At 41.4% G+C, this 18,835-nt stretch overlaps 2 protein-coding genes across 9 annotated transcripts in view; one reads left to right on the top strand and one right to left on the bottom strand.

The window, feature by feature from the left end:
- Positions 1 to 422: 422 nt before the first annotated feature.
- On the top strand, positions 423 to 10,701 carry gnb2 (guanine nucleotide binding protein (G protein), beta polypeptide 2). The gene is made up of 10 exons (XM_034606346.1): positions 423 to 1,029; positions 2,691 to 2,770; positions 2,881 to 2,919; positions 3,163 to 3,269; positions 4,424 to 4,487; positions 4,759 to 4,921; positions 6,617 to 6,683; positions 6,771 to 6,972; positions 8,015 to 8,231; positions 9,462 to 10,701. The coding sequence occupies exons 2-10, from the start codon at positions 2,714 to 2,716 to the stop codon at positions 9,566 to 9,568; spliced, it is 1,023 nt and encodes a 340-aa protein (XP_034462237.1). The 5' UTR covers positions 423 to 1,029; positions 2,691 to 2,713; the 3' UTR covers positions 9,569 to 10,701.
- A 2,359-nt stretch (positions 10,702 to 13,060) lies between these two features.
- mink1 (misshapen-like kinase 1) overlaps positions 13,061 to 18,835 on the bottom strand; it is a 30,303-nt gene continuing 24,528 nt past the window's right edge. For 5 of the 8 annotated variants that reach the window (XM_034605851.1, XM_034605850.1, XM_034605852.1 and 2 more), the window contains 4 exons: positions 18,717 to 18,817; positions 18,440 to 18,589; positions 18,178 to 18,337; positions 13,061 to 18,063 (listed from right to left, as the gene is read on the bottom strand). In XM_034605851.1, the coding sequence (XP_034461742.1) occupies positions 17,741 to 18,063; positions 18,178 to 18,337; positions 18,440 to 18,589; positions 18,717 to 18,817 (734 nt within the window). In that variant the 3' untranslated portion in view covers positions 13,061 to 17,740. The remainder of the gene's footprint in view (positions 18,064 to 18,177; positions 18,338 to 18,439; positions 18,590 to 18,716; positions 18,818 to 18,835) is intronic. The other 3 variants (XM_034605858.1, XM_034605853.1, XM_034605855.1) reach the window with 1 other exon arrangement.

The following is an 18,835-nucleotide window of genomic DNA, read 5'->3' as shown; positions in this document are numbered from 1 at the left end:
TTTCCTTGTTGTGCTGCAGCCTGCAGAGCGTGAAACGATCCTATATTAAAACATTTAATTCAGAATGATCGGTTTATCCTCTCACATCCACACAGTTTCAAGACTTCAGTCCACGTGTGGAGGCTGCAGGGTGGTGTCCTGATCTGAGGGGGGTCACAGGGTTTCATAGTATTTCATGGGTGTGGTTGTAACGAGCTGCACGGACGGTTTTGAGGATCCTTCTGCAAACGCTGCACCGCGTGATCTGCAGCCTTGTTTCTGAATGATGATATTCAGAAGAAGAAGAAAAACAAAACCAAACAGGAAGACAAGTGAGAGAAGGAGAGAGTGAGAGAGCCGCCTCTTATCACACACACACACACACACACACACACACAAGCACGTACACACAAACACACGCACACACAAACGCACGCACACACACACACACACAATCGCACACAAACACACACACGCACACAGACCATCTGCTGATGCTGGTGGGATCATTTCTTTAAAAAAATAATCTCATTATTTTCTCCATGAGGCACTTTGCAGATTTAATTCATGGCTGAGTCCTGATGAGGAGGAGGAGGAGGAGGAGGAGGAGGGGACCGGAGAGAGGAAGGAAACGAGGATAACGTCACGAGTAAAAAAAAAAAAAAAAAAAAAAAAAAAAACCCGGAGCGATCGGTTTTAATGGAACAACCCTGAGCTGCTCCCACTGAGATGTGTTGGTTAACTGGACACAGAAAATAAAACCCGAAGCGGAAGAGGAAGAAACAACAACAACAGCAGCCGCAGCAGATTCCATCTTTTTCCAGGAGGCACACTGAAGCGGGGAAATGGAAATGTGTGTCTCCCTCTTCCTCCTCCTCCTCCTCCGTTCGCCTGTTTACTGAAGGATTTGGAAACAGCCTCATCGAAACACACGGAGCTGCTTGATTTCTCCTGCATGAGCCAAACAGACGAATAGTCCGATCCGAGGAGGCTGCTGACAATTTTTCATTTTCTCTTTTCATCTGCAAACATCATCGGGAGAATTAACAGGTAGCCACCCATGATCAGCTGTGTGCAGGCCAGCCTGCTGGGTGTAAGATGGCTGGGTGATGATGATGATGATGATGGTGGTGGTGGTGATGGTGATGATGATGGTGATGATGATGATTTCTCTTCGTGGCATCATTTCGACTTAAAATCATTTGGCTACATCCGCATGTGAAACCAGATGTGGCCAAGACAGGCCTCCATCACTGCGCGGATCAATACGTGCTGCGTTCAGGGCCCTTCCTATCTTGAAGCCTGTGCGTGAATCTCGAAATGCTGCAGACAAGAGGATATTATGAATTGTAATGATCGGGATCGTTGGATCTGATTTTCTCTCTTTTCTTTTTGCTGCAGCTGAGCCCCCCCAGCTTCTCCTGCTCCTCTAGCCATGCCATGTTGGTGTGGTTACACACCAGATGTGCATTTACAAGGGGTGGGGCCAGTCTCACTTTAGCATCTTTGGTTGTTTTTTTGGTCTCCTGGTGTTATAAAAGCCAGTAAACGCCCCTCTCAGATGCACAGGCAGTGGAGAACATGCTTCACTCTGCAGCATCATGTAGGTGGTGTGAGCCGCTCGTCCGCTGCTACAGGCCGTGCATGCACCAGTGCAGGTGGGGTCTGTGTGATGTGTGTTTTTCCACACACTCCTTTGGCTCCCTGTTGGCAGGGCTTCAGCTGAAAAAAAAAAGATCTGCTTCAGTCGATGCTCGCAGGCAACAAAAACATGCACCCCGAGCATCTGGCTGGACCCATCCAGGCCTGATCTCTGATGCATCACACCCACCCACCCTCAGATTATCTTCTCCTCATTGGCTAAATGAGCAGCTGTGCCAGGAGACTGAGAACCCATGATGCACCCCTTTTGGCCTCCATTAGTGCCGTGTGATCCATCTGTGAAGGTCCAACCCCCCCCCTCACCCCAGGGAACAGTGACCTACTGTAGCTAATTGCTCTTCCTTGCAGTGTGTGCCGTGCAGTGCAGGTTTGCTGTGTGCAGTGTTAGCGTGGATTTGAATTGCCACACTACTAAATGCAAATACGTGCTCCCCAGTCTGGGAAGCTGTTTGCATGTGTAACTGTGCAGGATCAGGGAATGCTGCTTCCTGCTGAAAGCATCATGTGGCTGTACAGTGTGTGTGTGTACATTAGGAGACGTCTCAGGACATTCTCAGGAACCTAAGATGACTGTAGGTGGGGTCATGGAGGTGTCTGTGTCCAGCGTTTGGCACAAGTTCTGAATCGTTACACAACCTGCAGTGTAACAGGCTCTCTTTGCTTTAAAGGGTGTGTTCACTCCCTATCTGCTGCCTGGGAGTGATGCTGGCTGCTCGATAGCAGCTTAGTCATTACAGATTATTCTCCTCAGTTAAACCAGGCATGGTGCACAGCCATAACCAGATTACAAGGATTTTTCGCACTGTGTGGATTCAGCAAATCTTCCAGATTAAAATTTGTGTCTCTTATTTTATTATTTACCACCACAAATCCGATACTAGCAGCATTTTAAGTTAATTATTTTACTTAATTGATTCCTTTTCGATGAAAGTGGGCGCCTGGAATACTGGATCATAAAAATAGTACCCAAAATGGGACAAAATGTATAACTCAGCAGTTATTTTTCACCTGCTTGATAGAAATTATATTCTGATATTTGAATCCAACAGGTGACGGCTCAGACAAATCCAAAATGAGTGAGCTGGAGCAGCTTCGCCAGGAGGCCGAGCAGCTTCGGAACCAGATAAGAGTGAGTCAATTGTTTTGCAGTAACATTTTCATCTTTAGCATGATAATTCTGACATGTTTAGCTTATTGTGTTGTGTCTTTTTCCTCATCATATGATTCCATGTCCAACAGGACGCCAGGAAAGCATGTGGAGATTCAACCCTGACGCAGGTAAGTCCCAGGTGCTAAGATACAGACTCATAAGAAATGTCTGTGCATCTTTTTGAGGATTTGATCAATATGGAGATATGATAAGTCCATGTGGGAGACGGGATACGTTTTAAATACATGAGCGCTGTTTGTTTCTACAACAAACGTCTCTGATCACACACACACACACACATAGTTATCAATTCAAAAATGGTGGATTTAACTACACATAACTTCTTGTTTAATCTTTTCTCTCCATCACAGATAACTGCCGGTTTGGATCCTGTGGGGCGGATTCAGATGCGGACGAGACGCACCCTCCGCGGCCACCTCGCCAAGATCTACGCCATGCACTGGGGTTCAGACTCCAAGTGAGTCAACAACACTACACCCAACATCTCGTGCTGTTAACTTAATGCATGTGATGCATGCATCATTAAAATGTACCATTACAGTTTTCTACTGAAGAGGCTCTGCAGAAAATGGACATGATGAACTGAATGGCTCCCTATCATAACAAGTAGTTTCATGTCAGCATGGAGAGTATGATGGGACTATATGAAGATATGTAAGCAAATGTTAAGAGTCATAAAACCGATGTTACATCGTCCACTCTTTCAAGAGGAGAAGATTTACTTATCAAATAATGCCTTGGCTATGTCAAATATTGAATTATTTCCAGCTCCATCCTGTAGAAATATGTATGACACTGGACAACAAAACTGATTTTGGCTGAATCCACATTTGGCTCAGTGACACATCTCCATCAAACTTGATCCAAAAACTGACTTTAATGACACAGTGGAGCAAATGAAACCATTGATACCAAACATTTGAATTCAATAGATCCACATTTTTGTTTTGGATCTGCACCAAATCGCACACTCTCATGAATATTAGTCCCCTAAACATGGCTGTTTTTTCATTGAGATCCATGAATTATTCTCTAAGAGTTAAAAAAAAAGGATTGTCACACAATGTTAACAGTGTGGCTTCGCTTGGAGTTCAACTCGAACTTTGACCCCCTGATATTCACCTGAATTTGCATGTGACCATCCCCTTAAAGACAAAAATCCCCGGATCCGCCCCCTGATGTAGACCCACACCAACATTTATTGGACTCTTCCTTGGGTCGTGCCCCAAGCCTCCATAAAATGGAATGGAAATCAGTTGAGCAGTTTTTGCATAATCCTGATAACAAAGAACATACAAAAAACATACAAACACAGAACATAACCTAGCGCAGGTAATAAACCTGTAATGTGTAATATATTAATCAAACTGGTGAAGGCTTGTCCAGAGGATGAATCTTTAAGACTTGTAAATGTTTCTGTATTACCATCAGCAGGTCAATTCTTTTTTTTTTCTGTGTATGTTACTTATTTTTAAATAAGTGCTCTGATTTTTCAGGTACAAACCTGGTAAATCACCCTTTTTTTTCAAATGAAGATGCAGCTCTAGCAATTTAAAACTGACAGTGGAAAAGCTGCAGGAAACTGAGATGTTTGATTGTCTGTCTCGGCAGGCTTCTGGTTAGTGCCTCTCAAGATGGAAAACTGATCATCTGGGACAGCTACACCACCAACAAGGTAAAGTCAGTGGAATAATTCTTCCCATCAGGCAATCAGCTGAATAAATAGTCCCTTTTGACCTGTGTCAGAACTGGAAGTGAAAGTCTTTCTTGTGTGAGAGTGTGGTTGACTCGTAACAGCCTTTTCTGCAACATGGCTTATTGCAACATCGACAGTGGCGTTTGATTTTCCTGTGGTAATAATGGCCTATTTTTATTTATCGCATTGGGTTTTCTTACTCCCCAAAAGTTACATGTCTCTTCTTTTCCGAAATCCTTTGCTGTCCTAGATGCACGCCATCCCGCTGCGTTCCTCCTGGGTGATGACCTGCGCGTACGCACCGTCCGGGAACTACGTGGCCTGCGGCGGCCTGGACAACATCTGCTCCATCTACTGCTTGAAGACGCGCGAGGGCAACGTCCGGATCAGCAGAGAGCTACCTGGCCACACAGGTGAGAGAACATCGCGCTCTCGTCCGCCTCTGGTAGCGTTCTTCTCCTCTGTGAGTCACACTGATGAGACGTCTCAGACGAACGCGCAGCGGTGCCCTGCCTCGAGGGAACACTCCGGTCCCAAAGCCCTAAACAATGAAGATTTCATTTACATGGTTAATTAATCGCAGGGCAACACAGTCTTAATGAGCTGAGACATTACAGAGAGTCTGAGAGACTCTGATCTGCGACACTGTGGCTACTGTGCCGCTCTACGCTATTACATTTAACACCTTTTCTGTTTTTAGCTTTCAACAGTATCATGATATCCATTAGTGATGTGTTTGTCTTTACAGATGATTTAGACATGAAACAACTAGAAATGCATGAAATTAGGCAACATTTCAAGTTTGTTTTTGCAGATGGGCACAAGTACACTATGTTTCTAATCTACTAAAGGGAAAATAAAAGCAATGATGAAGTGTCAGATGTGGATTTTGCAAACTGGGGTGCAAATGAATATAAAGATATCTCTAATGGTGAAGGACAGGACATCCAACGTTTCTTACTACAGTGAAAACAGTGTCCTCCTTCTGCTCAGCTGTTCAAAATCTGGATTTTTCAGTTACATAGATGTGTTTTTCTTGAGTCACCTTCACAGCCATATGTTTAATGAGCTTTGTTTAGCCTCCGTTCCGCCTCTCAAGGTTCACACATCGGGCCGAGTCTATGGGCGACTTGTATTTTACTTTATTGGGGCTGAACCAACTGAACACAGCCTGAGATGAGTTAAACATAATTTATTCTGTGAATATTTTCCTCAAAAGATGCTCAAGTTGTCAGTCCTTTGTTTGAAGATGAAAATTCAATGTTATACAACTTAGAAAAAAGTATTAAAGTGAATAATGTGAATTGTGTCATAAAAATCAACTGATTTTGAGATTAAAGTTGTCATTTTAAGCTACGTGCCATGTTAGAGGATGGATATCAGAAGATCAGCCTGTCACCTGCGTTAAAATGAAGAATGAAGATCATCTTGTTCAGTTATGACCTAGTATAGGTTTCATAATTAACAAAATACCAAATCCTTTGACTGATCAGCACCTAATTATCAAGTATGAGTAAAATACTGTGCAACAAATTGTGTCTTTTCCGAAGAAAGCCCCACACAGACTTGTGATCGAGCAAATGTTTGGTTGTGGTCAACTTAAAGGTTATCGTTACATGTGGCTGCTTTTCAAAGACGTTTGGTAGTTTCCAAACAAACATTGGTTATTAAGATTTTGGATCCAGAAGCAGTGGAAATCCGGTGAGATCTGGTGCTCCTCGCAGCTTATTTCTTTTTTTTAAAAAAAGATTATACCCATATTCTCGTAATATTTTCTCGTTAAATTACAACTTAATTCTCGTAGTATGACCACATTTTTCTCTTAATCTCAGAATTTTCTTTCTCTTCAATATGTTTTCGTCTTTAATTTCTTTTTGTTACAAAGCCACTTATTCCAATGTTATTTGCTAGATTGATATAAAACATCCAAGAAATGTCATAAACATTCTCTCTGCCCTTGCATCAAGGTTTTGTACATTTAGTGTTAAGTTTCATCTTATATTCAATGTATAACAGTAGAAGCCTCCCTACGAGACAAGTGTGCACATCGCTTTGCAAGTTTCCTGCAGTAAAACTCACCCAGACATCTGTTCTCTGTGTTCTCTCAGGTTACCTGTCATGTTGCCGTTTCATTGACGACAATCAAATCATCACGAGTTCAGGAGACACCACATGGTGAGTCACACAAATCCAAACACTGACGTGCCGTGCAAACACATTTCCCTGAGCTCACGGGCAACTCTGTGCGCTCTCTGCCCCCAGTGCACTGTGGGACATCGAGACGTGTCAGCAGACCACGGTCTTCTCGGGCCACAGCGGCGACGTCATGAGCCTGTCCCTGTCGCCCGACCTCCGCACCTTTGTGTCGGGAGCCTGCGACGCCTCGGTCAAACTGTGGGACATCAGGGACAGCATGTGCCGGCAGACCTTCACAGGCCACGAGTCGGACATCAACGCCATCTGTGTGAGTGTCCTCAGGCCACAGTTTCTCATTTTCTTCCATTTTTACACAAAATGTGATTTTAATGGAAAGTAGCTCACAACTCAGCCTTTGAAAACAGCTGCAGATTGTCTTTAGAACCCGTGGAGCTGGTTGCTGTATTGATTTGGACTTTTCCTCCATTAGCCTGTTTCTCCCAACCTCAAACAACTAAAATACTAAAGTGCTGCAGTGTTTGTGAATGATTCTGAAAGATGTACAGTGAGGAGCAAGAGCTGCTTTAATCTACAGTATTTTACAAAGAGACTAAACAGAGAGGAAAATGAACTAGACCAGTTTTGCTTATATCTGTATGAATAAAAGAATATACATTTATAAATGGTCATTTAAAGTTGCTATTGTTAAAAATCTCATTCATCTGTAATGTGTCCACAAAGTGAAAGTGAAACACACGTTGTTTCAACACAGCTTGACAGAAAATAAATAAAAAACAGTAGATAAAGATGGACGACATGGCAGCTCCCCAAAAGTGAAGCCAAAACATCTCCATCACCCCCTAGTGGTTGGCTACAGTATGGCTAAAAAATACCACCTGCCACATGTAAGTGGATGGTACATGGACCAAACTAAAAAGACAAAGTTCACGAAATCTTCTCGGATAAGTTTGGTTTGAATTAGTTATTTGACGCTATTGTAAAAAGGGTGAAACATCATGATTGACAGCTGACGATTAGTGGAGCGCGTGTATCGGTGGGACCTTGATAATGTGGCCTCATCCCTTGATCACTACTGTGCAGAATGATTTCTTCAGCCCAAGATGGCAGCGTTCGTAGCCGGGATATTTTGGCTTCGTTTCAGGATAGTGGGACAAAATGAAGAAGCGTCGTCCATCTTTATTTACAGTCTATGATGTAAACCTAAACCCAGAAATAGAACAGAATATATAACAATATATGCTCCACGTGACTCTATGACATCACACAGCCAGGGAGGGAAGGAAATAAGGACCTCCTCTCTTACGACTGTACTGGCAAACAATCATTCATCTTCCTCTGCTTCTCCTCAGTTCTTCCCCAATGGCAGCGCCTTCGCTACGGGCTCCGACGACGCCACCTGCAGGCTGTTCGACCTGCGAGCCGACCAGGAGCTCAGCCTCTACTGCCATGACAACATCATCTGCGGCATCACCTCCGTGGCTTTCTCCCGCTCCGGCCGCCTGCTGCTCGCCGGATACGACGACTTTAACTGCAACATCTGGGACGCCATGAAGGGAGACAGAGCAGGTGGGTGGAACGGGCGAGAGAACGGCCGTGTGCTGGTGTGAGGCCACAGAGTAGGTTCAAAAAGGTTCAATTTAAAAGGAGGATTCTTCACATTTTCATGACAGAACTACTTCAACGAGATATCAGAGCTCTTTTAGGGTTAGGGACTTATTCTTTGTTGCCTGCAACCTGAAGATGTAGCATCACACACAGGGTTAGTGGAGGCAAACTTTGACAATCCTCGCTAAAATGAAAATATCCTAATATACGATGTATCACTGCAAACACCGTCAAACTGACTCATCACTGAAGTTAAAAATTATTTGAGCAAAAAAGAAAAAAACATGACATAAAACAAGTTGAAAATCTGAACAAGAAATCCTGCATGACTTTAATTTGCAGTTTTTAAGTTGTTGGTTTACCTCCTAAATATAAGAAGTTGTACATTAGAGTGTGGATACCGACCTCAGTCTGACCTGTAATCTGGGAATTTGTCAGGCTTGACTCGGGTTCTGATCGGGCTCGGTTAGGCTTCTCTCTGGCTCGTACGGGTTGGGACAGAAAACTGTGCCCTGAGCTGCTCTCATCTGTATACGTCAAAGTGCTGAATGAGGAGTTTCAGGGTAATGCAGCTCACAGTGATACATGGTTCACATAAGAAAATACTCTACACCCTTTGCTAAACACTAATGAGATGTATTTTCCTGCAAGTAAATCATCCGGAAGCCAACGGGACCGAGGTGAAAATCAAAAGATCTGGATCGAGACCAAAGTCGGAGCTGTGAAACTAAATCTGATGATATGCACATAAATGATGATTTGTAAGGTTGTGAGTTTACCTGCACACTAGCATTTGTTACTAATTTCTCATATTTTATTAACGAACGATGAATGAAATGACTAGTTGAGAAAAATGGTGGTGAATAAGAAGAAAAGGAGACATTTGCTGCAGCCCCACATTAAACCATCTGACAAATCTAAGTTTACATATGATTATTTCTGGGGGGAAACAGAGCTCCGTGCCAGACTTACCAGAGAATTCACACATTCCTCTTTCAGTGAGATTTTCAGTGTTCGGCCTGATTTTGTAAAAAAATTGGTAAAAAGCAAACCTGTGGTGCAAGTTGGAGCACAGACAAACACTAGGCTGCTGTGTTCCGTGCGGTTTCTCAAGACGTTTCGGAGCAGTGTGCCGAGCAAAACATTTCCCTGCAACAAGTCTCCTTTTGTTTGTCCCCACCCCTCCTGCAGGAGTCCTGGCCGGCCATGACAATCGTGTGAGCTGTCTGGGCGTGACAGATGACGGCATGGCGGTGTGCACCGGCTCCTGGGACAGCTTCCTGAAGATCTGGAACTGAGCCGGGCCCACAAACTCGGCAAACGCACGTCTGACAGACACAGACAGACCGACACAGACACACAGACAGACAGACAGACACCGCTGGGACACAGTTTGCACCCTGTATTCACGCTGTATGTAAGATTCAACAGACAAATTAAAACATTGTACTGTACATAATATATATGACTTAGGTATGAGTTTACACACACACACAGACACAGACACACACACATAATACAGGATGACACAAGACATTAACACGTACCCACACAACCTAAAGTTGATTTAAGAATGCAGAAACAAGGCAACAGTACCACAAACACGCACGCACACACAAACACAATTATACATACATCAACCACACCATTAAAGCATGTAACTGGTTTAATGTTGTGATTGGTCGTTGTATAAAAAAAATCTGTAAAATGTCAAAATGTGACCAAATATGTAGTTGAATTTACAGCTGCTGAAAAAAAAATACAAATGCTACTATTACCTGAAGCCTTTTAACATCACACACACACACACACACATACACATATATACACACACCTACACACACACTTTCCTGAGAGACACTGCTCCTTGAGTTCGGCGGGAGAAGACGTAATTGGACGATTCCGTCTTTGTTTACAATGAAGTCAAAAATGCACTTCAGACAAAATGTTTCTGTACTATTTTTCTCTCTGTACCACGTGTATCTCAGCGACGGTGATGTGAAGGAAAGACGGGCGTGGATGAGAATCACGTGAGACCTCTCACACTGAACATAAAAATAAAAAAATCCCTGACAGACAGGATGGAAAAAAAACAACCTCTTATTTTCATCTGGCTCAAAAACATCATGTATTCACGTTTTTTATAGAAACGTTCCCCCCCACAGACTGTACATCTGTTTTTGTTTTATTTAATATTTTTTAACATTTATTTTATTCATGTTCTCCCCGTGTGCCTCAGATACACTTTAAGGATTATTAATAGAGTACTGATAAAAGATCTGCAAGTCAGAAGGTGGGTGAAAACTGAAACCATTGTAAGACACATCTTAATAAAGCAGGAGCCATACTTTGACTTTGTCAATGTATTTATCTGGACATTATTATGGTATAATTGTACATAATATTAATAAATAATAGCTTCTCCTGCCAATTAGTGTGGTTTCTTTTTGTGTCCGTGAAGGAGGTCATTGGTTTGGGAAGTGATATTAAACTCAAGTCACTGATTGTTCCAGATAAGCAACACATACGACATTTAAAAAAATAACCTTTGGTACAGTTTCTAAATAGCCTGGTTACCTTTTACTGTTTTTACTTAAAATCGATCACATACATCACTGAGAGGAGAGAGCTGCTTTTAAGAATCTATTAAGAATGAAATGTCAGCGACTGATATATTTTTAGATCTTTTTTTAAGAATAAGGGAATCCATTGGTAACGGTACATCCTGGCAAATAGTGCCACACTCTGACCTATGTAAAATAAATTAAGTTAATAAAGTTTATCCCTTAGTGTCCTAAAAAGCATCCCATTCAAAACCTGTACAATAAAACCACTATAACAACTACAACAAAATGCAGGGGTGGTACAATTGGTCGCCTCACAGCAAGAAGATTCTCAGTTAAAGTTCATGTTCTCCCTGTGTCTATGTTAGATTAATTATTGGAGACTCTAAATTGATCGTAGGTTCCCAATGTCAGCTGAGATCGGCTCCAGCTCCTCACAGCCCCTAAAGGGTAAGTGATAGATACTGGATGGATGGATAGACAACTAAATACAAAAGTTTGAAGTTGAGAGTTCACGGGAAGCTCCTGTCTGAGGATGTAACAGTTGCAACTCCCGACGGAAAATCAAGTAACCATATATATCAGGAAGATTTGAGAAGAAGCAGAAACAATGTCCCACATGTTCGTGCTCAAGTAGAGAAGGGACAAGTCCTCTGTGTGCAGGTCACTTTAATGACTTTCTAAATCCTCACTCATTGTGAAAGGACTAATAGACCAGTTAAGAATAAATTTACCTTTTTGCGTTTTCCGTTTCTGCTGATAGACATTAAAGGGAAACATTTAATTCAGGATTCTTCTGTTGTTGTTTTTGCAGGACTGTAGTGTTGCTGTTGACCCACTAGAGGGTGCTGCAGCTCATTCAGCATCCCTGGTTCTCATGATTAGAATGAAGCTTGATCCATAGATATTTATTCTTTATCATTTATTCAGTTAATTTAATGAATTAGGTAGACACAGATTTGTAATTTTAACTGTTCCCCACATAAAGTGAATGTAAAGTGTCACATTAAGAAAACCAGTGGTGTCATATTTCTAACATGGGCCGGGTTTCAGGAAAAGATGATAGCACCATCATGTGGCTCAACACTGAACAATCTTTCATCACGTTCCACAGCGTGTTAATTGTTTTCGTGGATTTCCTCTGTCATAATAATAATAATAATAATAATAATAACAATAACAACAACAACAATCATAAGAAACACTTCAAATGCTATGAAAGAATAACAGTGACAAACATGAGATCAAGGTATTTTATTTTTCAAACAATTCTGTATTAAGACATGAATTCATTCAACACAATCCTTTGAAAGTTTGAAGTTTATCAGTCTATGAAATACAATCGGGAGTTAACCTCTCACAAGTAACACAGACGCGCGCACACACACTAAAACATTGCAAAGATGTTTACGGTCTTTAAAAAAAAAAAACTTATTGAAAAAAGAAGAATAGATATTGTAGTTCTGTCCAAAGATCCACGACACTTTAGAGTTCGATCTGCCTCACTCCCAGCTACAGCTGCTAATCCACTCATACGTTATGGATAAGAAATACAAGCTATGCCTCATTAAGAATATTAGCGATCATCCATTTATCGATGCGTTAAGTTCATGAAGGCAGTTTCTGGGATTTCACAACAGCAAAACAAGAGCAAGCATCCCAACAGCTCAACTGTTGAGAGAGAGAAGCAGTCGTTTCTTGCGATTACAAACAAAAGTAAAGAACAGATTATTCCTGTAACAAGCGAGACAAAAACCAGCCGACAGTCAGTCTGCCACCGGAGGGTCGCCTCCTGTACGTCACACTGAGTCGTGTTTTGATTTGTTCAAATGCTTGTATTGCTTAGAAAAGAGAAATGTCATCTACACCTTCAGGGCTCCACCTCCAACTCGGTGGTGCCTCTTTCTTTCGGATGACAAATGTTTGTGCATCTCGGCCGTTTAAAGACGAGTCACATGATAAAAAAAAACAAATCAGCTTCAAATCTTCTTCTTTTAATGGCTCTTGGCACAAAATGAAAAAAAAAAGAAGCACTTTTCACACCTTAAGGTGCTTCTAGAGAATTAGACAATCAGATCCAGTCTTCTGTGTTTTTTCATTTCTGCTGCAGAAAATTAGACAAGCGTAATATTCAGAAGCGCCTTCTTAAGTCAAATGAATCACATACTGTTATATCTCAGACAAATCTTCAAGGCATTAGTTACCGATTTGAGATGATTGTTTTTATTGGTGAAAAATAAAATGATGCCAACCTGCCTGTCATGTTTTTCCAACAATTCACTTCAATTGCTATCCAGAAAAACACTCAACAAATACAATAAGGTGCAATGGTTTTCAAATAAATGTAGTGTATATTCTTGTTCGATTTAAATTGAGCAATAAAGTATTTAGCAGCTTAAATCTGTGAACTTTAACTATTTTATTCATCGTTTTTAGATGCAAATGAAGTTTAATGACCCTCACTGAGCACGTGGACCACAGCCAAGGTAGAAGTACTATTAATATTCTGTGGGAAAAAGTATATGTGTTAAGGGAGAGGTCTGTGACCAGCGATTAATGAAAGCGATCAAGATGAGTCAACGCTTCAAAAGAAATCAATGTCTTTGCATTTTATTGGAATTAATATTAAAGACAGGGAGCTATACATGTTTACATTTTTTGGGGGCAACACTTCAACTGAACGTCATTGTGAAAAAAAATGTCATAAAGAAACAAAAAAACAGACCAGTGTCTTTGTCTGTAATAGTGATTGACTGATACATTTGTCACCTACTTTCTGGATAAAATCCAGAAGCCAAGAGCCAATAACCTCATAACAAAGCCGTTGCGCTCTCACTGATGTCACCACTGATGAGCCCCTGAACATATTAACAGCCCGTCAACCTCACACAGGCAATTTACACCAAAAGTCCATCACCAATCTATGATTCACCACAGACTCTTCTGATCACCAGAATCTGTCTGAATAACTTCACTAACTCCAAGTTTGTCCATAGACACGCATCTGTCTCAGCAGACGACTCGCTTCACTCCAACAACCGAGACGACTGCTGAGTGACGGAAAAGAACCTCCATCTCTCTTATTGATCTCTCCACCTTAAATACATTGTGCTTTGATTACTAGAGCGGTACACATTTCTATACAAATCTGTCTTATAGATGTACATTCACTGTTATTTCTCAATATAGACTAATTTACATATTTTATAAAATAGACTTATTAGAATCAAGCTACTTTCCCCACTACAAGATTGAACAATTAACATCACTAAAGTAAGAAGCGCTGACCTCATCCTTGCTGCGAGAACCTACGCTTTCTGAGCAGACATCACACACAGTTTCCATTCATCTGTGCACAAGTACTAAGTCGTCTTCTACAAAACACGATTCACACGTATGGCTTTTCTCTATACTGGCTCCCACTGCGAGTAGATCCTCTGCATGTTGCACTGGATTAACTGGACACACGTTAACTCCTTTGTCACGGATCGTTTCATTTTAGTGTCAAAAAAGATCTCTTCGGATTTCACGTAAGTGCACTTAACTGGCACAGGATGTTTGTCGTAAATGAGGGAGCAAAAATAGCTGTGCCTCTTCTTCACGTGATTTCAAGTAAGAGACAAGTGTAGGTGGGTGGGATGTGGCTCACAAACCCATCCTTAAACTTCTCGCCTTCCCCACTCCAAGGCACTGCTTAAACTGTAAACATGGCAGACTGAACAATAAAATAATAATGATTAAACAATAATAAAAAAAAAAGAATGAGTGCCAGAGGTCTGTCTAAATTGTCAGAAGTTTGAAATGTAGGTCATGGCACTTAACATGTTTAAGTATAAAAACTTATTTGCTAAGGGGGAAAACAACTTTGATACAGTGATATATACTCTATTTCAATGGCTTTGACATGCACATCAAAGTATCTGCTCCAGATATATTTGTAAATGTATGTTTACTGATGTGAAAGTGCTTTCTATGCTTTTATTTGTTATAATCTCACCATAAAATTAACCATATATTTATATAATCTGATTAAATACTCTTTGCCCTGAAACCTTTCTGAATAGTTTTCTTTTCAACAACATAAAATATATATCTTCTTAGCTTAAAGTGTGACTTTTAGAAGACTCTCCTATCTTTTCACTATCCAAGATTCATTTCGTAACATCCATAAACTTCTCGTACTGGCATATTCACGAAACCTCAACAGTCACATTCGTGTAACATCAACAAATCAGATGTTCTTTTTTTCCCTGTCTTTATTCAAGAATGTGGTCTTAATAATTTGATGTTTAGATTTTTTTTTATGCTTTTACTCAAAATCCTGCACTAGCACTCAAATACCCCCCGTTTGTGCTCAGATTGTGAGCTTAACTCAGATATTTTGTGGCTTGGAAATATTTCCTGCATTCAACATTTTTCTTCTGCGCTTGGAAGTCTGTCAAAATTCCCAAACCAATAAAATGCCAGGTTTAGTCCTGACAATTGAAGGGGTCGTTTACCTGTCAAGCAAACAGACAGGAAGCCGGTGTAATAATAAGGCCATGGAGGATGGGAGTGCATGAACCTGGTTAAAGTAACCACCTGTACTGGACTCTCAAAGAAGTAAAGCTAAAGCACCCAAAACAAGGAAGGGGCTATTATTATTTGTCAACTATACACCTGGTATTCTTTTGGTTGGGGAATTTTGACGGATTTGATGCACAAAAAGTCTAGAGTGCAGGCAATCTGTCCGAGCAACACAATATGAGTGCAAGCGCACGGTTCGAGCACAAGCAGAGCAAATCTAAGAAGGGGCTATTTGAGTGTGATTGTGGGGTTTTGAGCATTACAAAATCTGAAAGTGGAATCAATAAGGCTTGCTCTCAAACTGTGCTCTAGAATGAAGATAGAAAAAAAATAACCCTCGAATTAGGCAGATGTCCATGTGTTCATACCAAATTGCTGTGGTAGCACAAATCCCTGAACAAAAAAGCTTTGCGTCATGTGTTGACCTACCCCCTGCCAACAGAATTCCACAAGGCTACTTCCTGATACGGCTGCCGCATACTTCTACCCGGTGCACGAGAACATGGTACCTGCCTCGTGCAGCTGCCTAAACAAAGCAGAGTTAACTCCCCTAAAAATGGAGGGGGACCCTATGCACTACTAACAAACAGAGTAAAGATCTATAAGAAATTACAAGCAGCTAATAAACCATGATACCATAATATTAGTGGAAAGCCAGCTGACTCTTTGGATCTATATATTGAAAGGAAAACAATGTTTAGTGATCGGTAGGAAAAGTCTCTTCTCAAATCTCTAGAGGCCAATTCAAACTCTAAGGCCTTTGGCCTCTGTTCATACCCTCTGTTTCTGAATATGCTGTGAACTTTGGCAGAATCTATAAATATGAAAAATAGTAAGTTTCATGTGTTCCAGCCAAAGCGCCTGATTAGATGGAATCCTCTGTGGTGGTGCAGAGTCACCCTACATTAAATCTTTCCACTGGCCCATGACAAATAAGAACTGTTTCACACTATGAGCTGTTCCACCACCATCCCCTGGACAAACACTTCTCACACAAAAAAACACCACACTAGTGTAAAAAAAGTCTAAGAACTGAAATATAATACAGTAGAGTAGATCAGTGTGGTAAGAGGGCGACAGGACCCTGAAAATAACCTCCCTTCATCACTATAATCTAAGTGACACCCTGCTTCCATGTTTCTCTAACTTCTTCCTTTCGCGGCTAACGTCCCCGAAAGTTGTCACCATACTCGTAGAACGACACCAGCCACAACACACAAACTCTCCTCCTCAAACAAAGACTCCACAAGAATAGAGTATATTGCAATATAATGGCAATATAATTACAGTAAAATTAAGAATACCAGTAGGCTAATACCAATACATAACCACTACATATAAATATCAAATTTTTTGTATTTTGTGAATCTACAAAAAGAAAAAAGGTTTAGATACAAGCCAGATGAGTCAAATAATGAATGGTTTCATCTAAACCAGAGAAATAAAGGCAAAGTGGGAGGTTTTGCAGCACAAATTCTGACGACAGAGCATTTTTGAGACTTGATTGTTTTTTTAAATATTATTTGTTTTTAAAGAGAAATTAAATTTGCTTTTGACGCATTCAAGCCGTGATTAAGAGCTGCAACATAATTTGCCATTCGGGCCAAACAAAAAGTTAAGGAGCAGGACTTCAGGATACCGTCTATGATAGAAAGAGCTACTTCGTCCTGACTTTTATGTGCCTTTGTAATATTTTTTTGTACTAAATCCTTCCTTTAGGCCTTCCTGAAGTTGTAAACCCCCCAAAACAACAGGGGGATCCACAGGCCACTGCAGAGGGAAGCTCCACCATTTTATTATTTGAGCAAAAGAGGCCTGCAAATGATTCAGATCTAAGTGTCAGGGGCTATCTATTTACAGCTTCATTTCAACATTCAGTATTGGTAAATAATGCCTTCCTCAAAATGTATTGTAGAACCATCAAGGAATGTGTTTTTAAACATACTTCACGATATGGAACTAAATAGATACGACTGAACACCGGTCCACCAAATAAAATAGATCAAGACGAGAGTATATACAGTACAAATCAATAGGTGGTATTAACATCTACAGCTCATCAGTGACTTTTCATGATGATTCCGCAGAGAATGTTATCAGGGGGGCCTCAGTAGAAATTGTATCTTAAAGTGTGTAGGCTGGAATGAATTTAGATATTATTTGTGTTTGTGTGTGTTTGTCTATGTGTGTCTTTGGAGCAAGACTGCATGGCTGATAACGAGCTGGAGAGAAAGCGAGAGATGTGTTCACAATTGTGTGCATGCGTTTTCGAGAATTTCGGATGCACTTCGTTCGTCGAACCCTGAACGGTTCCACGCACTGACCAGAGCGGAACTTCCTTCACCAGTTCATGATGCAGTTCCTGTTCAAGGTCATGAAGTACACCTGGCTGCTGCCTCCAGATCGCACCGATGCAAAAAAGACCTGAGGGGAGGGAGGGTCATAGAAAACATGTATGTGAGCAAGGTCTTTACATTCAGCTGCTTTTAGAGACCTTAGGCTGAAAGAGCTTTCATCTCTTACCTTGTCATTTCTCTCACAAAGGAACTTCAGCCTCTGAGCTCTTTTGTGCATGAACACACCATCCAGGTGTCCAGTCTCCACTGAGCGGATCTCTATGGCCTTTTCTCCCCAGCCCATGATCTGATTGGAGCAGATATGAGCTGCCGAGGAAAAGTGTCATATTAGTATGAAGCAAATTTATTACAGTTCAAACAGAGGATACTTTAGCTTTTATGTGACGTCCATGCAAGTTTGTTTTTAGATTTGACCATTACCAACAGATGTGGGCATCTCGCCCCATTGCAGGACCACGTCCTTGATGATGCGTCCGTAGGTGTTGACATAGACGCCCTCGTCCTCGTAGCACAGCAGCATCTCCATGCCATCTGAGCTGGGCAGGAACACAATTGCGTGTGGTAACACGTGGCTCTGAATCTGTGTGAGATTAAAATAGAAGAGTTGAGCTCCTGCTGGTTTCACATCTGCCAAAGAAACACACAAAAATAAACAGCTTTCCGACAACTGACCACAACTTACATGCACAGGGATGTAAATGTCATAGTTGTTTCCAGAGTCCACGTCAATGGCATGGAAACCAGCACAAGAGCCATAAATGACCTTCAACCTTTGACCCTCCTCCACTGTTAGGTCAACCAGGACAGGCCTGTGTGGGAGGTCTGCGAAAGACTGATTAAAAGGTTAGACTGGTGAGAGGAGGGCAGAAAGTGAGTTTGGGAACATAATTAACTTGACTGCTCTTCTGGTTGACCGATGTCGCATAACTAATCCAGCTCATAAGAAAGAGGAGACTTACCTTGAAGGCCATGAATTTGTGATAAGGTTTGGGCGCCCAAGCATACACTTCCACCGCATTCTTCAGAGCGATCACCAGGAACTTTATCCTCTCGTATTTCACTAGATAGGACAGCCACA

The sequence above is a fragment of the Hippoglossus hippoglossus genome, chromosome 14 (genome assembly GCF_009819705.1).
Source record: "Hippoglossus hippoglossus isolate fHipHip1 chromosome 14, fHipHip1.pri, whole genome shotgun sequence".
Taxonomy (NCBI): domain Eukaryota; kingdom Metazoa; phylum Chordata; class Actinopteri; order Pleuronectiformes; family Pleuronectidae; genus Hippoglossus; species Hippoglossus hippoglossus.
The sequence above is the reverse complement of the archived record's forward strand: the minus strand, read 5'-3'. Positions and strand labels throughout refer to the sequence as shown.

What these genes read in the sequence shown, in the direction of transcription:
- gnb2 (XM_034606346.1), top strand. Translation starts at nt 2,714, where the DNA reads ATGAGTGAGCTGGAGCAGCTTCGCCAGGAGGCCGAGCAGCTTCGGAAC. An exon ending in ACAGCTACACCACCAACAAG is followed by an intron (nt 4,488 to 4,758) that starts GTAAAGTCAGTG and finishes TTGCTGTCCTAG; the next exon opens with ATGCACGCCATCCCGCTGCG. An exon ending in AGTTCAGGAGACACCACATG is followed by an intron (nt 6,684 to 6,770) that starts GTGAGTCACACA and finishes CTCTGCCCCCAG; the next exon opens with TGCACTGTGGGACATCGAGA.